This window comes from Brassica napus, chromosome A8 (genome assembly GCF_020379485.1).
Source record: "Brassica napus cultivar Da-Ae chromosome A8, Da-Ae, whole genome shotgun sequence".
In the NCBI taxonomy this organism is placed as follows: Eukaryota; Viridiplantae; Streptophyta; class Magnoliopsida; order Brassicales; family Brassicaceae; genus Brassica; species Brassica napus.
In genome coordinates, this window is record NC_063441.1 from 3,636,024 (window position 1) to 3,660,136 (window position 24,113).

General features: G+C 35.9%; 3 protein-coding genes across 8 annotated transcripts; 2 read left to right on the top strand and 1 right to left on the bottom strand.

Annotated features, from left to right (window-relative positions):
- The first annotated feature begins 7,214 nt into the window (after nt 1-7,214).
- Nucleotides 7,215-9,302, top strand: LOC106429359 (F-box/LRR-repeat protein At1g48400). Its single transcript, XM_013870110.2, has 3 exons — nt 7,215-8,419; nt 8,508-8,648; nt 8,740-9,302. The coding sequence occupies exons 1-3, from the start codon at nt 7,496-7,498 to the stop codon at nt 9,067-9,069; spliced, it is 1,395 nt and encodes a 464-aa protein (XP_013725564.2). The 5' UTR covers nt 7,215-7,495; the 3' UTR covers nt 9,070-9,302.
- A 3,327-nt stretch (nt 9,303-12,629) lies between these two features.
- LOC106429398 (filament-like plant protein 6) lies at nt 12,630-16,868 on the top strand. Of its 3 annotated transcripts, none has more exons than XM_048737609.1 (5): nt 12,630-13,035; nt 13,348-13,452; nt 13,517-15,969; nt 16,077-16,134; nt 16,337-16,868. In XM_048737609.1, exons 2-5 carry the CDS (start codon nt 13,354-13,356, stop codon nt 16,697-16,699), a joined length of 2,973 nt encoding a protein of 990 aa, XP_048593566.1. In that variant the 5' UTR covers nt 12,630-13,035; nt 13,348-13,353; the 3' UTR covers nt 16,700-16,868. The 3 variants fall into 3 exon arrangements, with proteins under 3 accessions (XP_048593566.1, XP_048593565.1, XP_013725601.1); XM_048737608.1 differs by having other exon boundaries at nt 12,634-13,035; nt 16,074-16,134; XM_013870147.3 differs by having other exon boundaries at nt 12,635-13,035; nt 13,523-15,969; nt 16,074-16,134.
- A 3,811-nt stretch (nt 16,869-20,679) lies between these two features.
- On the bottom strand, nt 20,680-23,372 carry LOC106429362 (transcription factor E2FC). 4 transcript variants are annotated; one of them, XM_013870115.3, is made up of 13 exons: nt 22,940-23,372; nt 22,629-22,785; nt 22,474-22,533; nt 22,297-22,382; nt 22,127-22,215; nt 21,981-22,035; nt 21,818-21,870; nt 21,668-21,718; nt 21,534-21,582; nt 21,390-21,455; nt 21,223-21,299; nt 21,061-21,145; nt 20,680-20,976 (listed from the first exon to the last, which is right to left on the bottom strand). In XM_013870115.3, exons 1-13 carry the CDS (start codon nt 23,141-23,143, stop codon nt 20,905-20,907), a joined length of 1,104 nt encoding a protein of 367 aa, XP_013725569.2. In that variant the 5' UTR covers nt 23,144-23,372; the 3' UTR covers nt 20,680-20,904. The 4 variants fall into 4 exon arrangements, with proteins under 4 accessions (XP_013725569.2, XP_013725568.2, XP_013725567.2 ...); XM_013870114.3 differs by having other exon boundaries at nt 21,948-22,035; nt 22,629-22,782; nt 22,940-23,371; XM_013870113.3 differs by having other exon boundaries at nt 21,948-22,035; nt 22,940-23,364.
- Between the last annotated feature and the right edge of the window lie 741 nt (nt 23,373-24,113).

A 24,113-nucleotide genomic window follows, 5' to 3' on the forward strand; every position in this document is an offset into this window, starting at 1 on the left:
AAGATATAGCAACTGCATCGACAGAATTTTTTGGAAAAGCCGATAGCTTTATGCCTCGTGAAATGGAGCTCAAAATCTCTGATAGAAACCTGACTTGTGAGGATTAGGATGTTTGTGGTCGATGGAGCGATTAGAGAAGTATGATAAGAGATATAGAGAAGATGGTTTGGAGAGGAGGAATAGGTACCTATTTATAGTCTTAGCTAGACCGACTCGCCGATGGATGATCGCATTCAAGGCTAGATCGTGGATGTTTGAATTAATGAGGATTAAACACGATGAACAAATATCTGGTGCGTTAATCAGATGAAGATCAAAGCCGCCTTAGAACAAAGAGGAGAGGAGAAGAAGCCTCTTCGCGTAACTAGAATTAGGGTTAGAGACGAACCCTGTTTCTTCGGGCCGCATACAACATAAAAAAAACTAAAGCCCAAAACCCTTTGAGAAAGACCCGTCCCTCACAGATTGCTTAACAACTAAAGAGCACATCACGTCCTGGATCTATAACGACTAAAGCCCACAATACCTCTGAATAAATGATGTGCCGCGTTTCACACAGAATGAACACGTGTCGGCCTGTCAGAGAGTGAGTTTCCACGTGGATACCCTAGGAGTGAGACCAACAATTTTTTATATATATAGATAGATAGATGTAGGCATGAGTAATCAGTTTTTCGAGTTTTGTTTTCTTTCTTAGTTTTCTAGATATAGAAACTGTTTGCTTTTTCATGAAATATAGAGATTTTCAAGTAAAATATCAAATAATTAATATTGAACTAAAACATGAGATAATTCAAATGCTTTACAATTTAAGAAATATTCATATAATTCGTTTTTAGGTCATTCAAATTTTTATAATATTAGATACTAGATGTGTGTGCGGGCTTAATCGTTTTACAAATATATATTAGTTTATATTTTATTAATTCAAAAATCAGCATGATAACTTATTATTTATGTTTTCAAAAACATTAAATCAAACATCAAATTATATATATATATGACATAAATTTAAATAAAATATATATGTTTATTATTGTGCTGAAATTTTAAAAGAAAACATTCACATATAAAAAATATTTCAGTAAATATATTTATACAAATTTCATTGATTAATATATAATTATAAATTGTTTATTTGTTATTTTCTAGCTTTTATAATTAAAAAAATAAATTTTAAGAAAACAACACAATATATAAGAATTATCTTATTTAAAAACAAATTAATATTTTTAATAAAAATTTGTTTTTAATTATATTTATAACTGAAAAATATGTTTTAAGATAACAACACAATGTAAAAATTATTTTTTTGAAAAAAATAATAAAATTTCGTTTTTGATTATATAGTTAATTATAGATAAATTCATTAAGGGTAGTATAGATATTAATCGCTCTAACTTTTAACGTGATAGCTATGTTGCTAAAATTTACTTCGCAAATAATAGTATAGATAGATTTACCAACCTAATTTTTTGGTTTATAATTCATACTTTAACATGTATAATTATTTGAGAGCTAAATATAATTAATATTTGTAGATATAAAAAAAAAAATATGTATTTTGGATATTCGGATATCCATTTGTTTTTTGGTTGGGTTTTGATTTTATTTCAATTTTTTGGATAAGAAAACAAAATGTTTTGATTTCTGAATTCCGATCTGTGTTTTATCCGGTTTGATTTGGTTAGCTTAAGGGATAATTGGCACCACGTTTGTATGGACGTTATGGAGTAACTGCTAAGGGACAATGCCCATCATAATTATTTTTACTCTCGCGCACATGTGCGCAAAAAAGGTGGAACTGTTGCTTACGTTACTGCATTATCACGCTGAGATAACAAACATTTTTCTCTCCTCTTGAACTCTCTCTAGGCGGCGATAAAAGAAATTAGGTTTTGCTCCAGTCCGGATGGCGCAAGGTGGCGCGTACCGGCGACCGGAGGCTCTCCCTTCTCTCTCAACCGCTCATCTTCTCTTTGCTACAGAGTGGTCCCTCTCACTCTCTCTGCCTTGTCCATCGCTCTGCTTCTGGAGGCTCCCGACACCGCCTTTACTGCAGGAAAGCTCCGGTCTCAGTGGGATTCTGCTAGGTGTTGGAGCATCGACGCGAGATGGGTGTGGGTTTCTATCGTTGTAGTCGGCTTTTGGGTTTGGGTGTTGACTAGATCTGGATTTTTCCCTTTTTAGATCTGGTTTCTCCTTGTGGTTTGTAGGCTTGTGAGCTATTATTTCCATGTTCTGGTATCGTGTGCTTGTCTGAAGCTTCTCTTCGTTAGCGAGTGGAGTCGAGCTCTTCTTGTTTTTCCTCAGCTCGGCGTCTTGTTGTGGAGGCGAGGCTATCTTCGGCTCAAGATCGGTGACAGGTCTCCCTCTGTGTCATCCTGTTGGTGCGTGCACGTATGAGTTGTTGCTGTGTGGCTGCTATCTACTCCGTGAGTTAGTGTGTGCGGTTAAAGTTTGGAGGTTAAGCTCTGTCGTCCACGGATGTAGCTTGTTCTTCTCTGAAAACTGCTCAATCTTTGTCTGTCCCTCTCACTTCGCTGTTCCCCGGTGCTCTGCGTCTCCTCGATTCAGAGCCTCTTCACTCCGCTTCTTGGGTTCTCTCGACTCTTTATCGACGGTATCTTCCTCGAGGCGCAAAAGAGTAAAGTCGAGGTTCTCTGCACGGTGCAAGGCGCTTGTTTGAAGTTCTGATGCTCTTTCGTTCCTTCTCTCAATGTAGCTTGTGTGGAAAATCATCATCCCAGTGCCTCTTTGGCCTCTTGGTCGATGAGGTAGATTGCTCTCCCCTCTTTTGCAGGATATGAAGAACGAGTCTCAGTGTTGCCTTATCACCTGCTTATGTTCTGGCAGTGCTGACGGCCTGTGGAGCTCTGTCCTCCCCTTTGTGAGATCCTGCTGATGGTTCTCGTTGGTGGGTACGCGTGAGGAGTTTTCTTCCCTCGGTCTAGTCAACTGAGTGGAGTATACTTCTGTGGCAATGTGTGTGGAGAGTTGAGGGTGCATCCGCTTCTCGTATGGTCTTTGTCTTGCTTTGGTTGGTGTGGAGCGGTGGCATCATGGTCGTTTCTCGTGCCCAATATATGCATTCGTGTAGTCTAGCCTCCGTGATGGTGTTTTTGCGGCAGTGGCTTCCCCGGTCTGGAGGTTTGTTTGGGTTAGTTGCTCATCTTTTATAGAGGTGAACATCGGAAATTGGCCAAATCTATCGTGTTCGTGCTCTCGGGCTTAAAGCAACTTTTTTTCATCCAACAACTGTAATTGGTGTCTCTTTCTTCCTCTCCCTACAGTCGACGCAATGCTCTGTGGTGATGTCTTGCATGGCTAGGCCTTCTTGCGTTCTTCCTTTTTGTTATTCGTTGTTGTTGTTTTGTTCTTAGTTTCTTTCGGTGTGTCTTTTCTTAGTTCTTATGTTGTTCTGTCAAAATTCGAAAATGGTAAATAAATTTAAAATTTTTACCAAAAAATAAATCTTATATTTTATTTTTAATATATTTTTTGAAATCATCCTACTATATAAAAGATGCTAATTTGAGAGAAGGGATGCCACATGGGCAAAATAATCTCCACTTATCAAATTGCCATGTCACTAGCAGGCTGGGCTTCGAATTAAAATTGCAATAAAAGGTTTGGGCTTCGTTGCCGGTGGGCCAGGTAAAGAATGAATTCAATGAAATCGAAATCGAATGAATGAATCAATTGGCTACGATTTGCCGGTGGGCCAGGTAAAGAACAATCTCGCAGCCCAGCTCATTAAGTTATTAACATCTGCACTCTTCACGTAGATACAGAATCCCACGAGAAAACCTGCTAACGTCATTTGGTAAGAAATTGTCTACGATCAATAAGCTGTACCCTTCGTCGCAAAAGCCAATTAGCTGACCTATTTTTTTGTGGTCGATCTGACCAATCATTTTAATATTCTTCCTTTTGTTTAAGGAAGTGTTGTTCCCAACACCATGGTCAAATCAACCTCCAAAGATCCTCCCCTTCTAGGAAGTATTTAATATTTACAAGTTCATTTTTGAATCAAAAACTATTAGTATTGATATATTAATTTAATACTTAAATCTAAGGTAGATTTTCCTTTCAGATAGTACTGATTTTTTTGTATTTTAAAATACAAACTATGAACCGTATTAATTTTACAACAACATATTTATATTTTACATTTTTTAAATAAAACATCACTAGTATTTATTATTCAACCAATAATAAAATATAATGTATACTAAATAACTGATTTTACATAATGTTGACATTACTTCTTAAAGTTCCTTTTTATTATTTTTACTTTTATATTTTATATATTAAAAAACATTAATTATTTATCTATCTGCTATTAAACCAATAATAAAATATAATGTATAATAATACTGGTCATATAACATTAACTATTAATAAATTTTATATAGAAACTTGAAAATGTTATTTATTTTAGAATAAAAAATTCTCTTTAAGTCGAAATATAATAAAAACGTCAAAATAGTAAACAATATACTAAATTAGAGAAATATATGTCAATGTCATAGAAGAAGAAAACAAAATTAATTCCCAGAAACAAAGGGCAAAAAGCAGAAATAAAAAGCTTAAAAGTATAAACTTTTTGAACATTCTTTTTTTCTTTTTTTTTTTTGAACAAAAAAACTTTTTGAACATTCATAAAGCTGAAAACGACAGTATGTTCTTGGTTAAAAACAGTGTTTTTTGCATAAAGCCAACACCCCATAATTGCTTCAACATGAGAAATTAATTAAATCATCCTTTTTAGAATGCTCATATTACACACAATCACGTATCATTAACGTCTTAGATAACTATTGTAGTGTCTGTGAATATGATTCCTCTTCTCTTTAAAGTCTAAATTTTTATATTTGTAATACCATTTTCTATAATAATTTTAAATTATTAGTATTGATATATTAGTTTAATACTCTAATCCAAAATTCTAATAAAACAAATATAAAAGCACATCATTATAATTGTTTGCAAATGTAGGTTTCCTTTTTATATAGTAGTGATGTTTTTAATTTTAAAATACAAATTATGGACCATTTTACACTGTTTATCATAAATTTAGTTTCATATATATTTAGTTTTAATACATTTTTAATTATTTACATCTTATTTAATTTGAATCTTAACCAGACAACAAAAAAAATGACAAAGCCAAATAATTTTCCGTAGTTTTAGATAGTTAGCCGGTTACTCTATGATTGACAAACAGATATTATTTTTCAAGGAAGTTTATTGTTCCAATTGAGGCTCTTAGAATTTGATATATATAGTCAAAAAATTATTTACACCCTATTAATTTATCAAGTTCTATGTATTACAATTATTTAATATATATATGTACTCTTTATAATCATAACTTTATTAATTAATAATATTCTTCTTTCCAATATCAAAGTCATCAAGTTCGAACACAACGAAGCGTAAACGTGGACGGCTGCTAGGAGTACGGAATAAAGTGAAAGATATACACAAAATTTAATATGTGCCAGAAGAATATGCGCCTCAGCGAAGATGAGAAAGAGTTCTCTATCTACGTCCTGAGGGTTGGCGATGGGAACCTCCTACCTACTGAGATGAATGAATTTGATGAAGATGAAGAAGATCAACTCATTTTATTGACCGAATGTTGGTCGAGGAGCTCAGCTCAGCTCCACACAAACAAATTCTAGAAACTACTTACGGGGGAACAAACCAATAGAAAGGAACCAAGCAAGACTATACAGAAAGGGCTATCCTCACACCAAGGAACGAAACGGTAGATGAGATAAATGAATACATGATATCTGAAGCTGACGGTGTTTCAAAGGAATATCTCAGTTCCGATAGCTTCGGTATAATAGATACTGACTCTGAGAACAACGAGACATTGTACCCAGTGGAGTATTTAAACTCATTGAGCTTTCCATGCCTGCCTGCACATAAGCTTACATTGAAAGTGGGTGCCCCTTTCATGCTCCTAAGGAATTTAAATCAAAAGAAGGAGTTATGCAATGGAACACGTCTGATTGTCACTTACCTAGGTGAGCGTGTTATCCAAGGTGAAATAGTTACAGGCTCTCATATTGGACATAAAGTGTTCCTTCCAAGAATCATACTATCGGAATCAGTAACTAAGCATCCGTTCACCTTAGAAAGGCGGCAATTTCCAATCAGGCTATGTTATGCAATGACAATTAACAAAAATCAGGATCAGAGTTTGAAAGGTGTCATACTGTATTTGCCACAACCTGTTTTCACCCATGGGCAGCTCTATGTTGGTCTTTCCCGAGTTACTACCAAGTCAGGCCTCAAAATTATACAAAAAAAGGATCAAAAGATAGGAAGGGTTAAAAACATAGTCTACAAAGAAATATACAACGGTCTACCTCACTTACCAGGTAATCCAATATTATTTGCAACACAATACAGCATTATCCAAAAATACTAAACTCCTTTCTCTCCCTCCCCCAGAATCACGATCAGATGCTCACTCAGAGCAGGCTCCCCAGAATCACGAACAACCTTCTATACCATAAGATGCAATCAACCAGTAAGTCTGGCGACCAAAAATCTCCCAACTCAATAATAAAGCTGTACTAACCAAATTCTTTTTATCAATAGGTCCACCTGCAATAGAAAGTGTCAGCTCTATAAGACCATTCACAATATACCTCGCAGACATCATCTACGTCTTATTTTATTTTAATTATTTTTCGTTATCTACCAAATTCTATTCCCTTTGGACAATTACTTATTTCTACTGTCAAACTATTTTGTTTCTAACTTCACACATCCAAAAAAACAAAACTTAACTCACACTTTCAAACTTAACTCAAACCAAATTTTAATAAAACATTACTTTAATTACATTCGCGCGGACACCGGCTCTAGTTAATAATAAAAATTTCTATAAATACTCACGTCACAGTCAATTCACCCAAGTCTGAAACAGAAAAAAAAAAAAAAAAAAAGGTAAACTTCTACTATTTTTTTATCGTTCTTTCTAAATTCATACATGTAGCTAATCAATTATTGGACTTTCTTTTCACCAAGCATGGAGGAGATTTGACGCGTGGGCGGGTTAACCGACCTTTTAATTGGATCAATTATTAGACTTTCTTTCCGGTTTGTAATTGGGTTGGGTTGCATTTATTTATGTTTCTCAATGTAATAGTCGATTGGGCTTTCTACCAATTGAATAATTGACAAAAAAAAAAATTCTATCGATTAAATCCATGGTGATTGTAACTGGGAAAAGAAACTACAACTGAAAGTGAAAACTACAAATTAGCCGACAGAAAAAAAAAAAGGAAACTATAACAATATATATCTAGAATGCAATCAATCTCCTTCGTCTCCTCCTGCGTGTGAGTTTGTCTCAAATACTCTTCCCTGAGTTACCCTCTCTTTCAATTCGAATTGATCATCTTTGCTTACGGGAAGCGACTGTGAGCAGCCCTAATCGTGGTTTAGGTAAAATCGTAATTGATTTGGTATGGTGGATCTGATCAGCAATTTGCCAGATGAGATTCTTGGGAAAATCCTGTCTTTAGTTCCGACAAAGGTTGCTGCTTCCACATCGGTTCTGTCCAAGAGGTGGAGGAATCTGCTGGGTCTTATCGACAGCCTTTGCTTTGATGAGTCAGAAGAAGCAACAAGCGGTTCACATCGCTTCTTTGATTTCGTAGACAAGACTTTTGCGCTGTTAAGCGAATCTCCCATCATCAAGAAACTCTCTCTCTCTCATATTCCTACAAGTGGCCGTGACGATGATAACTCTCGTGTCAGCCGTTGGATTTGGACTGCGCTGGAACGCGGTTTATCGGAGCTACACCTGCACGCCACCCCTCGCTGTCACGGTGTTTATCTATCGAGAGAGCTGTTCACGAGCAACACACTGGTGAAGCTCACACTCTCGGGTGAATATGCTCTTGAAGTCAATCGTGTTTTTCTTCCAGCGCTCAAATCGATTTCTCTCTTATCAACTTGGCTTGATGGGCCCAACTATGGTCGGCTCCTCGATGGCTGCCCTGTCCTGGAAGACTTACTCATAACTGAAACTCATCGTTGGGCTCTGCCATGCTGCGCATCTTTCGTGGAAAGTGCATCCCTCAGGCGGCTTGTGATTACTGTTAAGCTTTCGGATACTGAAGACACCACTGTTTTTTTAAAAGCACCAAGTCTTGTGTTCCTTGACTATTCTGGTTATGTCACCAGCGTGTATGATTTTGTCGATTTGGATATGCTCGTCGAAGCCAAGCTGAATCTCATGTTATGGGATTCAAGTGTCTATGATGAGCATCATGATGATGATTATTATGATGATGGACGGCCGGAAGGTATATCTGCTGATATTACACGTTTAGTTGCGGGTATAAGCAACATTACGACCCTTCACTTGTCTCCTGAGTCTCTTGAGGTCAGAGTTTTATTCTTCTACTTTCTTTTCTTTTTTTGGTTTGTGGAGCTAGCAACTTATATGTGATGATCTTATATATGTATGTCAGTTGTTTCATCTCTGCTGTGAGTCCATACCCGTGTTCAACAACCTCCTTACTTTATCTATCGAGAGTGACAAGGCACATGGCTGGCAAGTGATGCCTCTTCTGCTCGAGAGTTGTCCAAATCTACACACTTTAGTCATCAAGGTATTTATTTACTTTCACTAATATATTTTGTTTTCTGTTGTGGTTGTTGTTTCCCATTATACGACGTCAATTTGGTCTCTCTTGATTTCAGGGTCTTGTGCACAGAGTAACAAATAGATGCGGAGATGCATGCCCTTGCAGCCCTGAGGAGCATAAGAATAAGAAGAGGAGAACTGTAAAGGATGAGGAAGAAAGTTGTTGTTTATCGACATGTCATGTGAAGGTGCTAGAGATTTCAGAGTATGGAGGTTCTTTTCAAGAGCTTAAACAGATGAGACATTTCTTGGGCAAGTTGGAATGTCTTGAAACCGTGAAAGTTTGTGTTGACGCAGACGAGAATAACAACAACCGTGAAGTCTTGCAAGCTAATCTGCTGTCTCTCCCAAGACTTTCATCCAAGTGCAACATCATGTTCATCTAATTTTGCAGTGACACAGCGATTCCAGCCGTTGTCGAAACTCTAAACACCAGTGAACCGTTCGCTAGGAACCTTGTATGTGTGTGATCTTTTTGTCCATATGCCGTTGTTTGTAGTAGAACCAACATTGTCTTTGCCCACAAACCTATTTCCTTTGGTATCTGGACGATCGCACCAATGAACAAATTGATGAACTCTTTGCCTTTGACTGAAGTATTGTTGATACTTTAAGTTTATTTTTCTGTTGATGTAGGAGCAAGCAATTCCACTTGAAATAAGAAGTTACAGAAATTTTCAATCACTGCCTTACTCGTTTAAATATCAAATGAATCAGTTAAAAATGGGCATATATAATTATAGATTATATATGATTATATATGTACTCTTGACAGATCCTACTAATTGACCAGAATTTGTCGACGCACACACGGAAAGCTCACAGCACCAATATGGATGGTTTCCACTTTTTTTAGTCGCACACTATCTGTCAGGTGTGAAAAAACAGAAACTTAAACGGTTTTTTTGTTCTCTGACTTAACAAGACACTTAGATGCTCATTTTGGCGCTTTAAAAGTACATAACTATTTTGTGGAAGAATGATTGCAGAAACATCGATTTCTATTGATTTTGCAAGAACTAGGCAAAGATTTTTCCATCGTATTCGAGTATTGGTGGATGTGGATCTCGACGATCATTTTTATCAAAGTAGAAGGTTAGTTTTGCTTATCTCGTTGGGTTAAAATTTAAAACCCTATAACGAAATAGCCAATTTAATATTATAGATGATGCCTCTACAGTAAAAACTAAATTCTCATATTTCAGAACCCATGTTTGTAGAATTGATTAAATATTTTACCAAATTAATCCACTTACTATACAGTCTTGAATTGAAAAGACCTTAAATCCGCAACTGAGTAGGAAACAAACCTGAAACAAAAATAAATATGCTCCAAACAGAAACTGAATACCTAGAAGGCTAGAACTAAACATATTAATGAACAAACCTAAGGTTAATAAATTTAAAAACATAAAACAAAAGAATTAATATTATTTATTCGTTAATGAATAGAAGAAACAAATAGTAATATCTATTTTAGAGAAAAAATAAAGATAAGTTCGAGTAGTCTTGTCTTTAAATGTTATTATAAAAATGAATATATATGTAAGTTGGAGATGATTTTAAACATTAAACCTCAAATTACATATAGCATCTACGTTTGTAGCTCTAAGAAAGTTTTTCACTCAAAAATATTAACAAAGAAACAAAAAGTATGAAAGACGATGTAGAAAATTGGATAATAATTTCTTTTTGAAAGGTTATAAGAAAGTGAGAGACTAACTTGCCATTTGTTATTTGTTAAATAGAATAATTATTCGAGTGGATTAAGGATTCTATTAGGTTTTGGTGAAGAATGAATCTATTAGGTTTTGCTGGTCAAGAATTTGACTAGGTTTTGGTGGTGAAGGATTTGATCAGGTTGGAGGATGTTATCAATGATGTTTCGCGCTTAGGTTAGTTTTTTTTCGGTCATTGAGGAGACTGAAATCCCACTGCACAACGAATGTACACATGTCTTCGAAGTTACTGGGATATTTAAATTGGCTGTTGATGGCCTCTCCGAATACATCTACGTTACTGAGATATTTAAATTGACATGGTAGCATTTTTGTAATTGTTTACTCATTTTGTGTCTTTGGCTTACTCAGTGGTGAATTCACAATCGTGAGTAGACATCTTCTTCACGATTGAACTAAATAGGATTTTGAATTCCCATAATGAAAAATGTTCTTGGTCTGAAAGCTATTTACAAGTATAATGCTTAATTTTTTTTTGTCGTATTCCTAAAGTCTAAGATTTCACTTCGTTCATCTTGCAATTCAACTCAGAACTACTTGGGAAGTTAGAAAAAAAAACTTTGGTCAAGATGGATGATGGTCGTGGATGCTATGTTGATCAAAGTCAAAGCTTTAACATTCACTTGGATGAATCGAACCGCCAGCCGCCTCAAAGTCACTGACTTGCACTTCTACACTTGGTTTCAGGTTTGAATTTTTGATTGAATTTCAAAAGAGTGGTATATTAATTTTCATTTCTTTTAATCTCATTATGTTATTGTGAATTTATACCAACAATGTTTAAAAGTAGGGATGCAGCACCTGCTATTACATGTTACAAAGACACATGGGATAATTCATACTATGGATTTGAAGGGTATATATATTTCCTGCTTTCCATCTCATAAGTGGGTCACAAGGAACATACATTGATGTATAGATCAGTGGAGGACTGTGGTAGATGAGCCAACCATCGCCAAAATAGTCACCCTCAGTTGAAAATATGTGCGGTAGATCCCAAGGAGATTCACCGAAAATTGTTCCATTCTCTAACTAGACTCATCTAAGTTTGGGACTCTTGTTTCAACATTCAGAACCTTGTGAAATAAACAGATGCAACATGTAGCTTTGAAGTCTCTAAAGCCACCAAAACAATGAAATGCTCTTGTTTGTGTAGAAAACGTTGTAGCTTTATGGTAATGATCTAGACAGCAGTGATTCGAGCCAGGTGAAATCTGTAGATAACATCCCACCAATGCACAGGTTTGTCTGTAATGCTTCACCGATCTGAATCTGCAAGGAGGTTGACTTATTGCAGCTTGCAGAGCCTCGGCTGCATCTTCACTTCTGTTAAACATAGTTGACATCGTCTAAATCGATGTGTAAAATCTGTAAATTTCAAAAGTTTTTGTATTTAATAGAAAATAAAAATTAGTTTGTATATTAAACGGAGATCCAAAAATAGTTAGTGTATTTTATTAGAAAATGAAAAATAGTTTGTGTATTTAAAAAAAAAATTATTTTCAAAATTTAAACATGTGTTAATTAAACATGAACACCCTCGTCACTGCCGCTAAATATAGTTAATGCCGTCTAAAACTACGTATAAAACCTGCGAATTTCAAAAGTTTATGTATTTAATAGGCAACAAAAATTAGTACTTATATTAAACAGGGATCTAAAATAGTTTGTGTATTTTTTTTTGTCGGGGATTTATTTAGATATTACAATTATGAGAAGATTACAAAGACGATTCGATAACCGACAATACTACCTGCCTTATGAGGATCTATACCTAACTGCATCATTGGAGCCGTCTTATGAAGATCACGTCTGACCGGATTTACTTGCACCATGTTGAGAAACCCTTTTAACCCTTTCTTCCGTAATCGCATAATTGTTAAATAAATCGTTTGCTCCGGGAATTGAAACCTAGATTTCATGTGCAATCTGCAAGAAATTGCATGGTCTGGGATTTGAACCCTAGACCTGGGTATAGAAGCATTTAAACCATCACCACCAAACTACGATACTTCCACAAATAGTTTGTGTATTTTATTAGGAAATAAAAGTTTGTTCGTGTATTTTTAAGGAATTTTCCCTTATTCGTTCAAAAAGGACTCGTTGAGTTAAATATGTTAGGTTGAGAGGGCCCCTTATTCTCATAGTTATTATTACCAAAACAAATATTTTATGTTGATTATTTATTATCTTTTCACCAAAAAAATTGTTAACAAAAATTAACTAGGAAAAAAAAAGAAGATGCTTTCCTTTTGTAGCTTTATGGCAACGTTCTGGGTTTTAAAGTTTATAGAATCTCTTTTTTGACACATACCAAAGAAGAAGAAGAAGCATTTTCTCACCGTCGCTACTCTAATCTCTCTCTCTCTCTTTCCCACCGCCGCAACGGCCATAGGGTTCCGACCACCCCGACGGTGAACTCGTTTGTCGGTTATCAAAAAGCCGAGAGCAACGAGTTAGTCGAAACTCGATCTCTTCAGATCTGCATTTTGCCCGAAACCGCATGTCCAAATAGTTGAACAAACAAACAAACAAACAAAGCTTCAGCTCTCACTTCAAGATTCCTTTCCAGAAGCTACATTTCCCACATCCAATTTCATCTTCGCTACCTCTGTATGATTCACATGCTTTGAAGAGTAGATTCAGTCAAATTTGTTTTCTATTTTGTCTCCAGTTTTGTGTGTCGGCAAGATTCCTTTACATTTTAGCCTTTCCTAATTCAGCAATCTACGCTGCATCTCAGATATTTAGTCCTCATCGTTTCTTACTCTTTCAGGAAACTTTTCCACATGTTTGTTTCCGTCTTTTTAAAGTCTTACTTGGGAATTTAATTAGGGATTTTTCAGATCTGTGGTTCGCTTGAATTGTGAAACTGAGCTCTTGATTTTATCAATTAATTAATTAATCTGTATCTTACACTAATAGATTGATATGGACCGACGAAGCTGGCCTTGGAAGAAAAAGTCTTCTGATAAAACAACCTTAGTGGTTGAATCTGCTGCTGATACCTCTCATCCTCAAGTTGAAAAGGTTAATTTTTTTTTTGATTCTGATTGAAACTTTCTTTTGCGCTAATAAATTTTATTTATTTGGAAAACAGGACGTTGTTAAGAAGCCAAAGTATGTCCAAATCTCTGTGGAGCAGTACACACATCTCACTAGCCTCGAAGAGCAGATAAAGACATACGATGTTCAGATTAAGTCCTACGAGAGTCAAGTCGAAGCCTACGAGGAGCGAGTCAAAAGCTTCGAGGAACAGATCGAAGCGTACGATGACAAGGTTCAGAGTTACGCTGAACAAGTGGAGACTCTGAACGAGGAGAAAGAAGACTTGAGCGAGAAGCTCACTGCTGCTAACGAGGAGATAGATACCAAAGAGGCTTTGGTGAAGCAACACTGCAAAGTCGCTGAAGATGCTGTGGCGGGCTGGGAGAAAGCCGACGCTGAAGCTTTGACGTTGAAGAACACTTTGGAGTCTGTTACTCTCTCGAAGCTCACGGCTGAAGACCGCGCGGCGCATTTGGACGGTGCGTTGAAAGAGTGTATGCGGCAGATACGGAGCTTGAAGAAAGACCATGAAGTGAATCTGCATGATCTTGCGTTAAGCAAGAGTAAAGAGATGGAGAAGCTGACGATGGAGTTTGAGAAGAGGATCTCTGAGTATGAGCAGGAGCTGCTAAGGTCTGGAGCGGATAGCGATGCCTTGTCAAGAACCTTACAAGAACGGTCCAACATGCTGGTGAAAATCAGCGAGGAGAAGGCACGAGCCGATGCTGAGATCGAGACACTGAAGAGCAATCTAGAAATGTGCGAAAGGGAGATAAAGTCTCTCAAGTATGAAGTCCATGTAGTGACTAGAGAGCTGGAGATACGCAACGAAGAGAAGAACATGTGTATTAGATCCGCAGAGGTTGCCAACAAGCAGCACTTGGAAGGAGTTAAGAAGATAGCTAAGCTGGAAGGAGAGTGTCAGAGACTAAGAAGTCTCGTGAGGAAGAAGCTGCCGGGACCAGCTGCGCTTGCTCAAATGAAGCTTGAGGTTGAGAGCTTAGGAGTTGGCGGAGACACCAGAGTGAAGAGGTCTCCGAGCAAGGCTTCTAGTCCGGGGAAGTCTCCGAGAGAATATTCATCGTCTGGTTCTGACTTTTCTGTGGATAGTTCACAGAAGGTTCAGAAAGAGAATGAGTTTTTAACAGAACGTTTGCTTGCGATGGAAGAAGAGACAAAGATGCTTAAAGAAGCCTTGGGAAAGCGGAATAGTGAGTTGCTGGAGTCACGGAATGTTTGTGCTCAGAGCAATAGTAAGCTTCAGAGCTTGGAAGCTCAACTGCAGCAAATCAATTCTCAGAAGAGGAGCAATCCGTCAAGTTCGATCTCTGTTTCTGAAGATGGGAATGATGATTCCGGAAGTTGCAGTGGAACTTTGTCCCAACAACAGAGCAATAAAGAGAAGGAGATGGCAGCATTGGTGAGAGTTGAGAGTGTTAGTAGTCATGTGGAGCTCATGGATGATTTTCTTGAAATGGAGAAGTTAGCTTGCTTGCCAAATCAATCTAGTATGGATTCCAAAGACTCTTCAGGTGATCAAGAGTCAGAACTGGTGAATGTTGAGGCTCATACCGAAGTCAAAGATAGTCCAGCAGTGATGGAATTTAGATCTAGATTATCAAAGGTTCTTGAATCTGTTTCTGCTGGTACTGACCTAGGAAAGATTGTTGAAGATGTAAAACGCATTTTGCAAGATGTGAATGCTTGTATGGACCAGGACAAGCCTTCTGATGTGCAGGTTCATCCTGAAGAAGAGGCAGTCCACCAAGATTTGAAAACAGCTGTTTCTCGGATTCATGAGTTTGTTTTGTTGCTAAGAAAAGAGGTAAGGGCAGGTGAGGACACTGTGACCGAAGGAAATGATTTCGTCGAACTGATTGATGGCTTTTCCATCACGTTCAACCATGTTTTAAGCGGTCATCAAAATTTGGACGATTTTGTTTCGGATCTTGCTAATGTTTTCAACGAGGCCATGGAGCTAAAGGTAACTTTTAAGGGCCTTGCTTCCTCAGAGGTTGAAGTTGTGAGTCCAGATTGCATAGACAAAGTTGCATTGCCGGAGAGCAAGGCTGTAGCCAAAGAAATATATCAAAACGGATGCGTCAACAACGAGCCAGAGGTTCCCTGTGATGAGAACAGAGTTTTGAGGTATGAGTCAGAGTCCACGTTAGAGGAAATAGAAGAACTGAAATCAGAAAAGGAAAAGATGGCAGCGGATATAGAGGAGCTGAAGTGTCAGTTACAAGAATCGGAGAAGATGTTAGGTGAGATTAGATCACAGCTAGATTCTGCTCAGAGGTCAAACAGCTTGGCCGATACGCAACTCAGATGTATGACTGAGTCATATAGATCACTTGAAACACGCGCAGCTGATCTAGAGATTGATGTGAACCAGCTTAAGGAAAAGGTTAGGAGTTTAGAGGATGAGCTTGAGGATGAAAAACGCAACCACCAAGGAGCGATTATGAAGTGCCATGAACTTGAAGAACTTATTCAAAGGTGAATTGTATTAGTTTTACATGAATATGAAAAAGTCTAGATATTCAAAGGGGTGATTTCTTACTTACGGTTACATATAATTATATATTTTCACTTTTTCACAGAAGTAGGGACACTTCTTTGGTTGCTGTAGAGGACGAAGAAGCTGATAACAAGACCAAACAGGTAATGTTTTCACTCCACTGCCAGTCATCTTGTGCTTCTAATGTTTCACCATTAGATTTAGCTTATTTTCTGCATTTCAATTCATAACTCTAGGTTCTTGAAGCTCATTGTTCATACTACAAACAATCAGTTTAGGTGCATTATAAACTCTGCACTCACTCATTCATTGTTGAAGTTTGAGTTAACGGACTAACATGTACAGGAGAGAGAGTTAACTGCAGCAGCAGAGAAGTTAGCAGAGTGTCAAGAAACCATATTTGTGTTGGGGAAGCAGCTGAAGTCATTACGGCCACCAGAAAGACAGAGTGAGTCCTATTCTGAGGATGAACTAGGCACCAAGAACTATGCCGTAGACGAAGAAGATTTAGCTGACAATTGGGTTAACGAGGTCCCTAGATCTATGGAATCTCCTAATTGTCCTTCTGACTCAGAGACTAGTGAGTTAATGACATCGCCATCACGAGTGGGTTCAAGGCTCTCAAGGTCAGGCTCATCTGGTAATCCGACACCAGAAAAAGCTTCTAGAGGAATCAGTAGGTTCTTCTCCACCAAATCAGGATATTAGCTTTGAAATAAAAGAGAGAAGAAGAAGCTGTGTGTATGTGTATGACGAATTGTGATCAAATAACTCAAGGAGAATACTTTCATGTGGACTCTTTTTATCAGTTTTACATTACCCCTTTTTGTCGAACGACGTGTGCATTTTGATGTTGGTGTTTTGTTATTTGAACCAATCAAGGATGTAGCGTGCATTCACTCAACATTAATGTGCATCTTTTACCAACAAAGAAAAAAAGAAAAAAATTGTATTCGAAAAAATTCTGAACCTTACCCAACTAAAGTGGACAGTGAAAGCATGTTGAAATAACCTCACTGTCAGTTTCTGGTTTACTCATTGTTTATAACATGAAATATAGTTAGTGTTGGGCAACAGGGGGTCTGGACAAAAAATATCAATCTGAATTGAACTGAGGTGAATTTGACATAAACATCTGATTAATTTTTCTCTTACGATATTTTCGGGTTTTACCCGAACCAGACCTTAAAAAAACTCGAAAATTAAAAATAAAGGCAAAAGCAAAAAAAAAACATATCAAATTCCAATCTCAAACAGGTACCCAAAATAGTAAAAGATTTTAATAAGTACTTAAGTAAATAACTATATCATTAATAATGAACTCACCATGTAGATGGGTTCTTTATTTCAAAATTTTCCAGCTTACACATAGCATAGAAAAGTAGTCAAAAGTAGTTTTTTTTTTTTTTTTTGACGTCGAACGGCCATTCTATTACTCAAATTTGAGGTTGTCTGGGTAGTCAGGCCGGAATAGAACAACCAATGAAAGATAACTCCCTGCGGAAGGTCCTAGCAGTCTTGGCTAAAAAATCAGAAAACTGGTTACGCACACGTGGCACGTGGGTAATTTTAAAGTCCGGAAAACAAATCTGCAGCGTCCCTATCTTCTTCAATTCTGTTGCGAAACTTGGCCACTCATGGGGTTCCTTTATCATTGCAATCAGCTCCTTACAGTCTGTTCCAAAGTTCTGGCATGGGAAATATTGAAGCATGTTCTCCATCGCCCACCGCAGTGCTTCTACCTCCGAATGCAATGCTGATTCACATCGAGTGAAATTTCGAGTTCTCATAATTTGTATGTTCTCCCCACCATCCATCCAGACCCATCCACATCCAATAAATCGATCAGAAGCTGTCCAAGATCCATCTAACATGCAAATACTACCCAAGCTTAAGACTTGGTTTTCATCATTATTGCTGGCCTGTACTACTGGCGGTATCCTCACATTTGCATTAAACCATGCTTGACACTCACTTTCTGCGTATCGAACTAGTTCCAGAGGGTCTCTGTCTATTCCCCTGAAGAGCTTAACATTACGAGCCTTCCAAATATACCATATTATCCAGAGATAAGGATTCATGTCTTGGTCTGGCTCTAAGATATCATTCTTCCTCCAGAATAGATAGTCCATGTTCGTGTAGATGCTTGACACTGGAAATGTACCTGGGGCTGTAGGAGTTACTGATAAGGACCATACTTGGAGGGCTGGAGGGCACTCAAATATCGCATGAGTTACAGATTCTTCTAATTCTCCACATCTGGGGCAATAATTATCGCACCTCATATTTCGCCTTACTAGATTTCTCGTTACTGCCACCTGACCCGTTATCAATTGCCATATAAGATGGCACATCTTCCGTGGCGCTTTCAACTTCCAAGCAAAGGCTTGAAGTTTAGTGATACTTGGTTCCAATATTTCCTTTTCCTCTTCTGGCTTCAATAGATTATGTCACATTTAATTTATGTGCAACCTAGTATCCAGATTTCACTGTGTATTGGCTATTTCTCATGTAGTTCCAGCAGAAAGTATCACGACGATGAGTAGAACTTATGGCTATACTGCGGATGAGTGATATGTCATCTGGGTGGACATAATCCTCTAGTAGCCCTACGTCCCATTTCTTTGATTCCTGATTAATGAGGTCACTAACTCTCATATTCGGATGCATTACCGGCGCTACAGGTATAGCTGGTCTAGCAGGTATCGTTGGAATCCACGGATCCTCCCACACCTTAACTTCATAACCAGAATGAATCTTCTGTCTGATCCCAAGAAGCAAGAGCTTCCTTGCGGCAGAAATGCTTGTCCACACATATGATGGGCTACTAGTAGATGTTGCTCTTAAAGGCGAGGTCATTCTATAATATCTGCCCCTCAAGACTCGGCCAACCAGTGAATCAGAGTACTGAACAAATCTCCATAATTGCTTTGCTAATAGAGCTAGATTAAACTCATGAATCAAACGAAAGCCAATCTCGCCCTCTTTTTTTGGTAGACAAACTTTTTCCCATTTCGTCCAGTGTATTCCTCTTTTTGGTGGATTCGAACTCCACCAAAATTGTGCAATTGCACTGGCGAGGTTTTCACAAATCTCCAATGGGAGCAGAAACGTCGACATAACGTATGTCGGAAGAGCAAGTCAGAAGTAGTTAAAATAGCCAAATTATTCTTTTGTAAATGTTAATTCCCTAAAAGGATGAATAAATTTGAAATTTCATTAAAAAAAAATAATGAACTCAAATGCTCAGTTAATGTATATTTTTGGATATTGAGGTTTTTATGTTTGATAACTACATTTGACAGTGTATGGTCCCTTTTTATGTAATGTTATTTATTTGTTCCGGACAAATAAATAATAGCACAAAGATATACATTATTATTTTCTATTTAATTATATTTAGGTGTTGTATCTATACATGCTGACATAATTTTTTTACAATTTTTATTAATTTATGTCTTATTAATTCAAAAAACCAGCAAAATAAATTATCATTTATATCGTCAAAAAGTTTAAATTAAACATCGAATTATTATATGTGACAAAGTTTTTCATAAAAATATATATGGTTATTATTGTGTTGAAATTTTAAACACTAACATATTAATTTTTTAAAGAAAATAGCTTTATACAAATTTTTTTGCTTGATTAATATTTAAATATAAATTATTTAATTTCTACTTTTAACTTTTATATAAAAAATATTATTTTCAGATAACAATACAATATATGTAAGAATTATCTTATTTTAAATATGTTTTCAATTATGACAATTTTATTGTATTAATTTATAATCAACTATATAATTATTTAATATAGCATATAAATCCAATATTAAATATAACATTTGTTTAAATATTTTAGAAGATATCTTTATTCAATTTTTTTGCTTGATTAGTATTTAATTATAAATTATTTAATATCTTAATTTTAACTTTAATAATCGAAACTATTATTTATGGATAACATCACAGTCTATAAAAGTTATCTTATTTTTAAAATATGTTTTTTATTTTTGAAATTTTAATATATTTAATTTATCATCAATTATCTAATATAATATATAAATCTAATATTTTAATACAACAAAGAGGTTGATAGAATTTTAGTTTGATTTAAAATAACAGATTTAATGTAAAATAAGTCTAATTACTTATTATTTATTAAAGGTAACAACGAATCAACCACTCTAATTTTTAATTTGATAGTTTGAATGCGAAAAATCACTATCGCAAATAATAGTATAGATAAATATATGCTTTTTTGTTTTAGGTATTTAACTTACATCATTTTTACTTTTCGAGCATTCGATCAACTATAATGATTCGATAAATTAGTTTGATCTGCATTTTATTCTGTATAATTAATTTGATTGACATTAATTCTACTTAATATATTTTTCATTTGCGTCATTCATTCGAAACCAAGCAACGCTTTACAGTTTGAAGTCGAATTGATGTTTTTCGAAACCAAACGATGCTTTAGAGTTTGAAGTCGAATTGATGTTTGGTTTCTGTTTAATTGTTGTTACCAATACCCCCAAGTGTCACACATATTAGCCTCGAAACTGTTTGATCATCGTGACCAATGTCCCCAAGTGTCAGACAATTAGTCTCGAAACTACATTTAAACATACGTGTGTGCATTTTGCAAGTTGGTGTCGAGATGGTTTGACATCCACTTCCAAAGGCCAAAACTAATTAGATAGTATTTTTTTGATAATATACAAGTTTTATCACATGATTGTCCAGACAAGTATATATCTTGACATTAGAATATTTCATATTTTATTTTAAAAAGAGAAAAAGAAAAAAACCCCGCAAAACTATAAGGATTCTGGCTCATACAACGTAGGAAAAAGTAACATGTCCTCCTCCAGAAATTGGAACTTGAAGTTTTCAATAACTTAACTCTCAGCAAAAGTTGTTCCATAAATCTGTGAGGGTCACTTCTTCACCTGACTCGAACCAGTAATCTGTTTTTAACTGCAATACACAAACAAAACTTGACTTCAATCACAACATGGTAACACGAGACTTGCTTCAAAACCAATGTATCCATTTACTTACATCAGTATCTGAAGTTACTATTTTCAAGGAAGAAGTATCCACTGCAGACTCATCTGTTTCCATACTACTGTCTCCTTTGTGTTTGCTGCAACCATGTTTTGTTCTAAGATCAATAAAAGATAAGACCAGACACAGAGAGAGTGAAAGAGTGTTGCCAAGTACCTTAGAAGGTAGACATCAATTGGTCCCATCCTACTCCTAATCACCATCCGGTATTGTCTCTGTGGAAAACTCATCACCTAATCATAACAAAAGTGTCTGCTTCATTCCTTTGACACATTATATTACAGCTACCCACTTTATATGCAAGTATGAAAACAAAACCTTACCTCATCAGGATCTGGAACTTCGATGCAACTAGCTGTAGGAGCTTTAATTGCCAGCAGTGTCTGGTTCTGTATCAAGAACGACCAGTTTAGTATGTTGAAGAAAGCACTAGATGATATCTAAAGAACTAGTAAGAGAGAACTGACCTGAAAGCATGGGAGGCTGGTTATATCTTCCTCCGTCATAAACATGTACCTGTGTATTTCCATCACTGATCTTAGCAAAGTTGTCGTGTAAGGTAAAAGTACAAAAGATGAGACTCAAATGAACTGAAGAAAACCTTTTACAATGTTCATCTTCTTCCAAGGATCTGAGAGCTTCTTGTCTTTCCCTGGGGAAATGTATAACATGAAGACATCTTAAACCATTGTAAAGAAGCAACAATAATGGACAAGTCTCAATATAAATATAAGAAGATAAAGAAACCAACCTTATAAGGTCATCCAACCTGTTTTCCTCAGATTGCATACTTTCTACTTCTAACTGCAAACACGCAGAAAAAGCAAGAACATCTCATATCCCAAACATATGCATTATCAGACTATGTGATTGTTTATTACAATGTAGAATAAAGCCGTATGTGGGTTATGAACCTTAAGCCTAGAAATTTGATTTCCCAGTTCCAACTGTCCAAGATTGTCAGCACCCCTGCATCAAAGGTCAGAAGAAGTAAAGCTAAATTACGTTGCAACTTAGCTCTGGGTAAGAAACGATATGTTGTGTAAGTAAATTAAATTACTTCCAGCGGATATGGTTCTTTGTAGTTTTCTCAATCAATCCAACTCCTTCAAGGACATTTGTAATATCATATATCCTTCTTTTTTGTACCTGTCAAGAGGAAGATATTCTAATGATAGTTGCATCAAACACTTTAAGGAGTGAGCTTTTAGTTTCACAAATAAGCAATACCTCCAAGACATCAGCACAATAGTTAAGGTCAAGTGATCCATCCTCAGCTTCGCGGATCAAATTGACGAATTTCTTTGTCAACAACCCTGAGCCAAAACAAAAAAAAAGAGACGATGAATGAATGAATGATATAATTGCAGAATCTCAAAGATGTGATTGTTCCTTTGAAGAGTGTACCTAGAGAACTATCATAACGACAGTTATTACTTCCATTAGGGCCACTAAGCTGTAGCCCTTCTGCACACACGCAAAAAAACAAAATCAATCACCACCACACAATGCTGAAACTACTTAAGATTAAGATTAGAGAGAAAGATATATATACTACAAACCTCGCTTAACAGATTTGGACAGTTTAGTAACCTTTGACTTGGTTCCACGTTTAGTGTTGTCTTGAGGAGATTCTTGCTTGACAATGACTTTGGCTATATCAATGGTTTCTCCAGGCATGCTTGAACTCGAAATGGAATGATTCTTTCTACTTTTCTGCTGCAAAAAGATTAAAAAAAAAAAAAGAGTGAACTATAGATCCATTGATGAAGAGAATTGAAAACTATAGATCCAATTCTAGATTGTGTTTCCTTTAATGACAAAACTTTATTCAATTTAAGTCAATTAGGACGGAGCGAGAGGAGATGCTCACGAGTTTCTGAGTGATTGGGATTGGGGAGAAGGACTCGTCCCAGTGAGCTTGAATTTGCGGCTGAGGAACTGAGAGCGGCCGATTCGTGGAGGAAGAGTGAAGCGGATCAGTGGGTGAGGGAGAGTGGATTAGTTCGAAGCGGAAAGGAGATCGGTGCTTGTACGAGAGACTCGGATCTTCCCCGGATTTAGATGTCGCCGCCATCTGTGGAGAATCTCCGTCGTCGGAGGAAGTAAATTTCGATTTCGCGGCGAGAATCTTCGGTTAGGTTAGTCGGAGGGAAAGAAGAGAGGAAACAGCGGGAAGGAAGGAAGGGGGGGGATTGGGATACAATGATCCTTTTTGCTTTGTTAAAAACGAAATAAAAATTAAATTTTTAGTGAAAAATCAAAATTGTGAAAAGAGCGGTGGCCGAAAGACTTGTTGTTGGATGGAGAGTGTTTCGAATTCTGCCTTGGCCGCGCCTAACTTGTTCCGCTTATTGCCTTTTCACTATATTTGGGCTTTAAATGGGCTTTCATTTCTTCTTATCGTGTTTGATTTGGTTATCTCGGTTGTTGTTCACACTTGCCATATTTTATAATACTATTTATTTTTCTACACGTCACCTTTCACATTAATTTTGTTAAAATAATCAATTACAATTTTCTTTTCTTTTTCTTTAGTAAACTTTAACTTGGTTTATAATTCTAACTAGGTGTTTTCCTACACCATGCACAGTAATAAATTTTTAAAAAGTTAAATTATATTTAAAATGAAATTTATTAATATCATATATTTTATTATTTTTGATAATATTTAATATAAAGTTGATTATTTAAGCATAAAATTAAAAAAAAAATTCTTTATTTTGAATTACATTTAATAATATATATGTAATATATTTAAATTTGAATCTTAGATAATTTTTTTATCTATTTATGTTGGTTAAATGTATTAAATCAACTTGCATAAAATTACTAAAAATCATATAGATTAAAAATTATAACTAAACAATATTTATAAAATTTGTAGATATCTAAAAGAAACTAATGAAATTGCGATTAACAATTTATTAATTTTTTTAAAAAGATGTAAAAAAATTTGAAATATTAGTAATAAAAATTGTATAATTATAAAAATACAATTAAATAATGTATTTCGAAATTTATAATGCATATTTCAATATATTTAT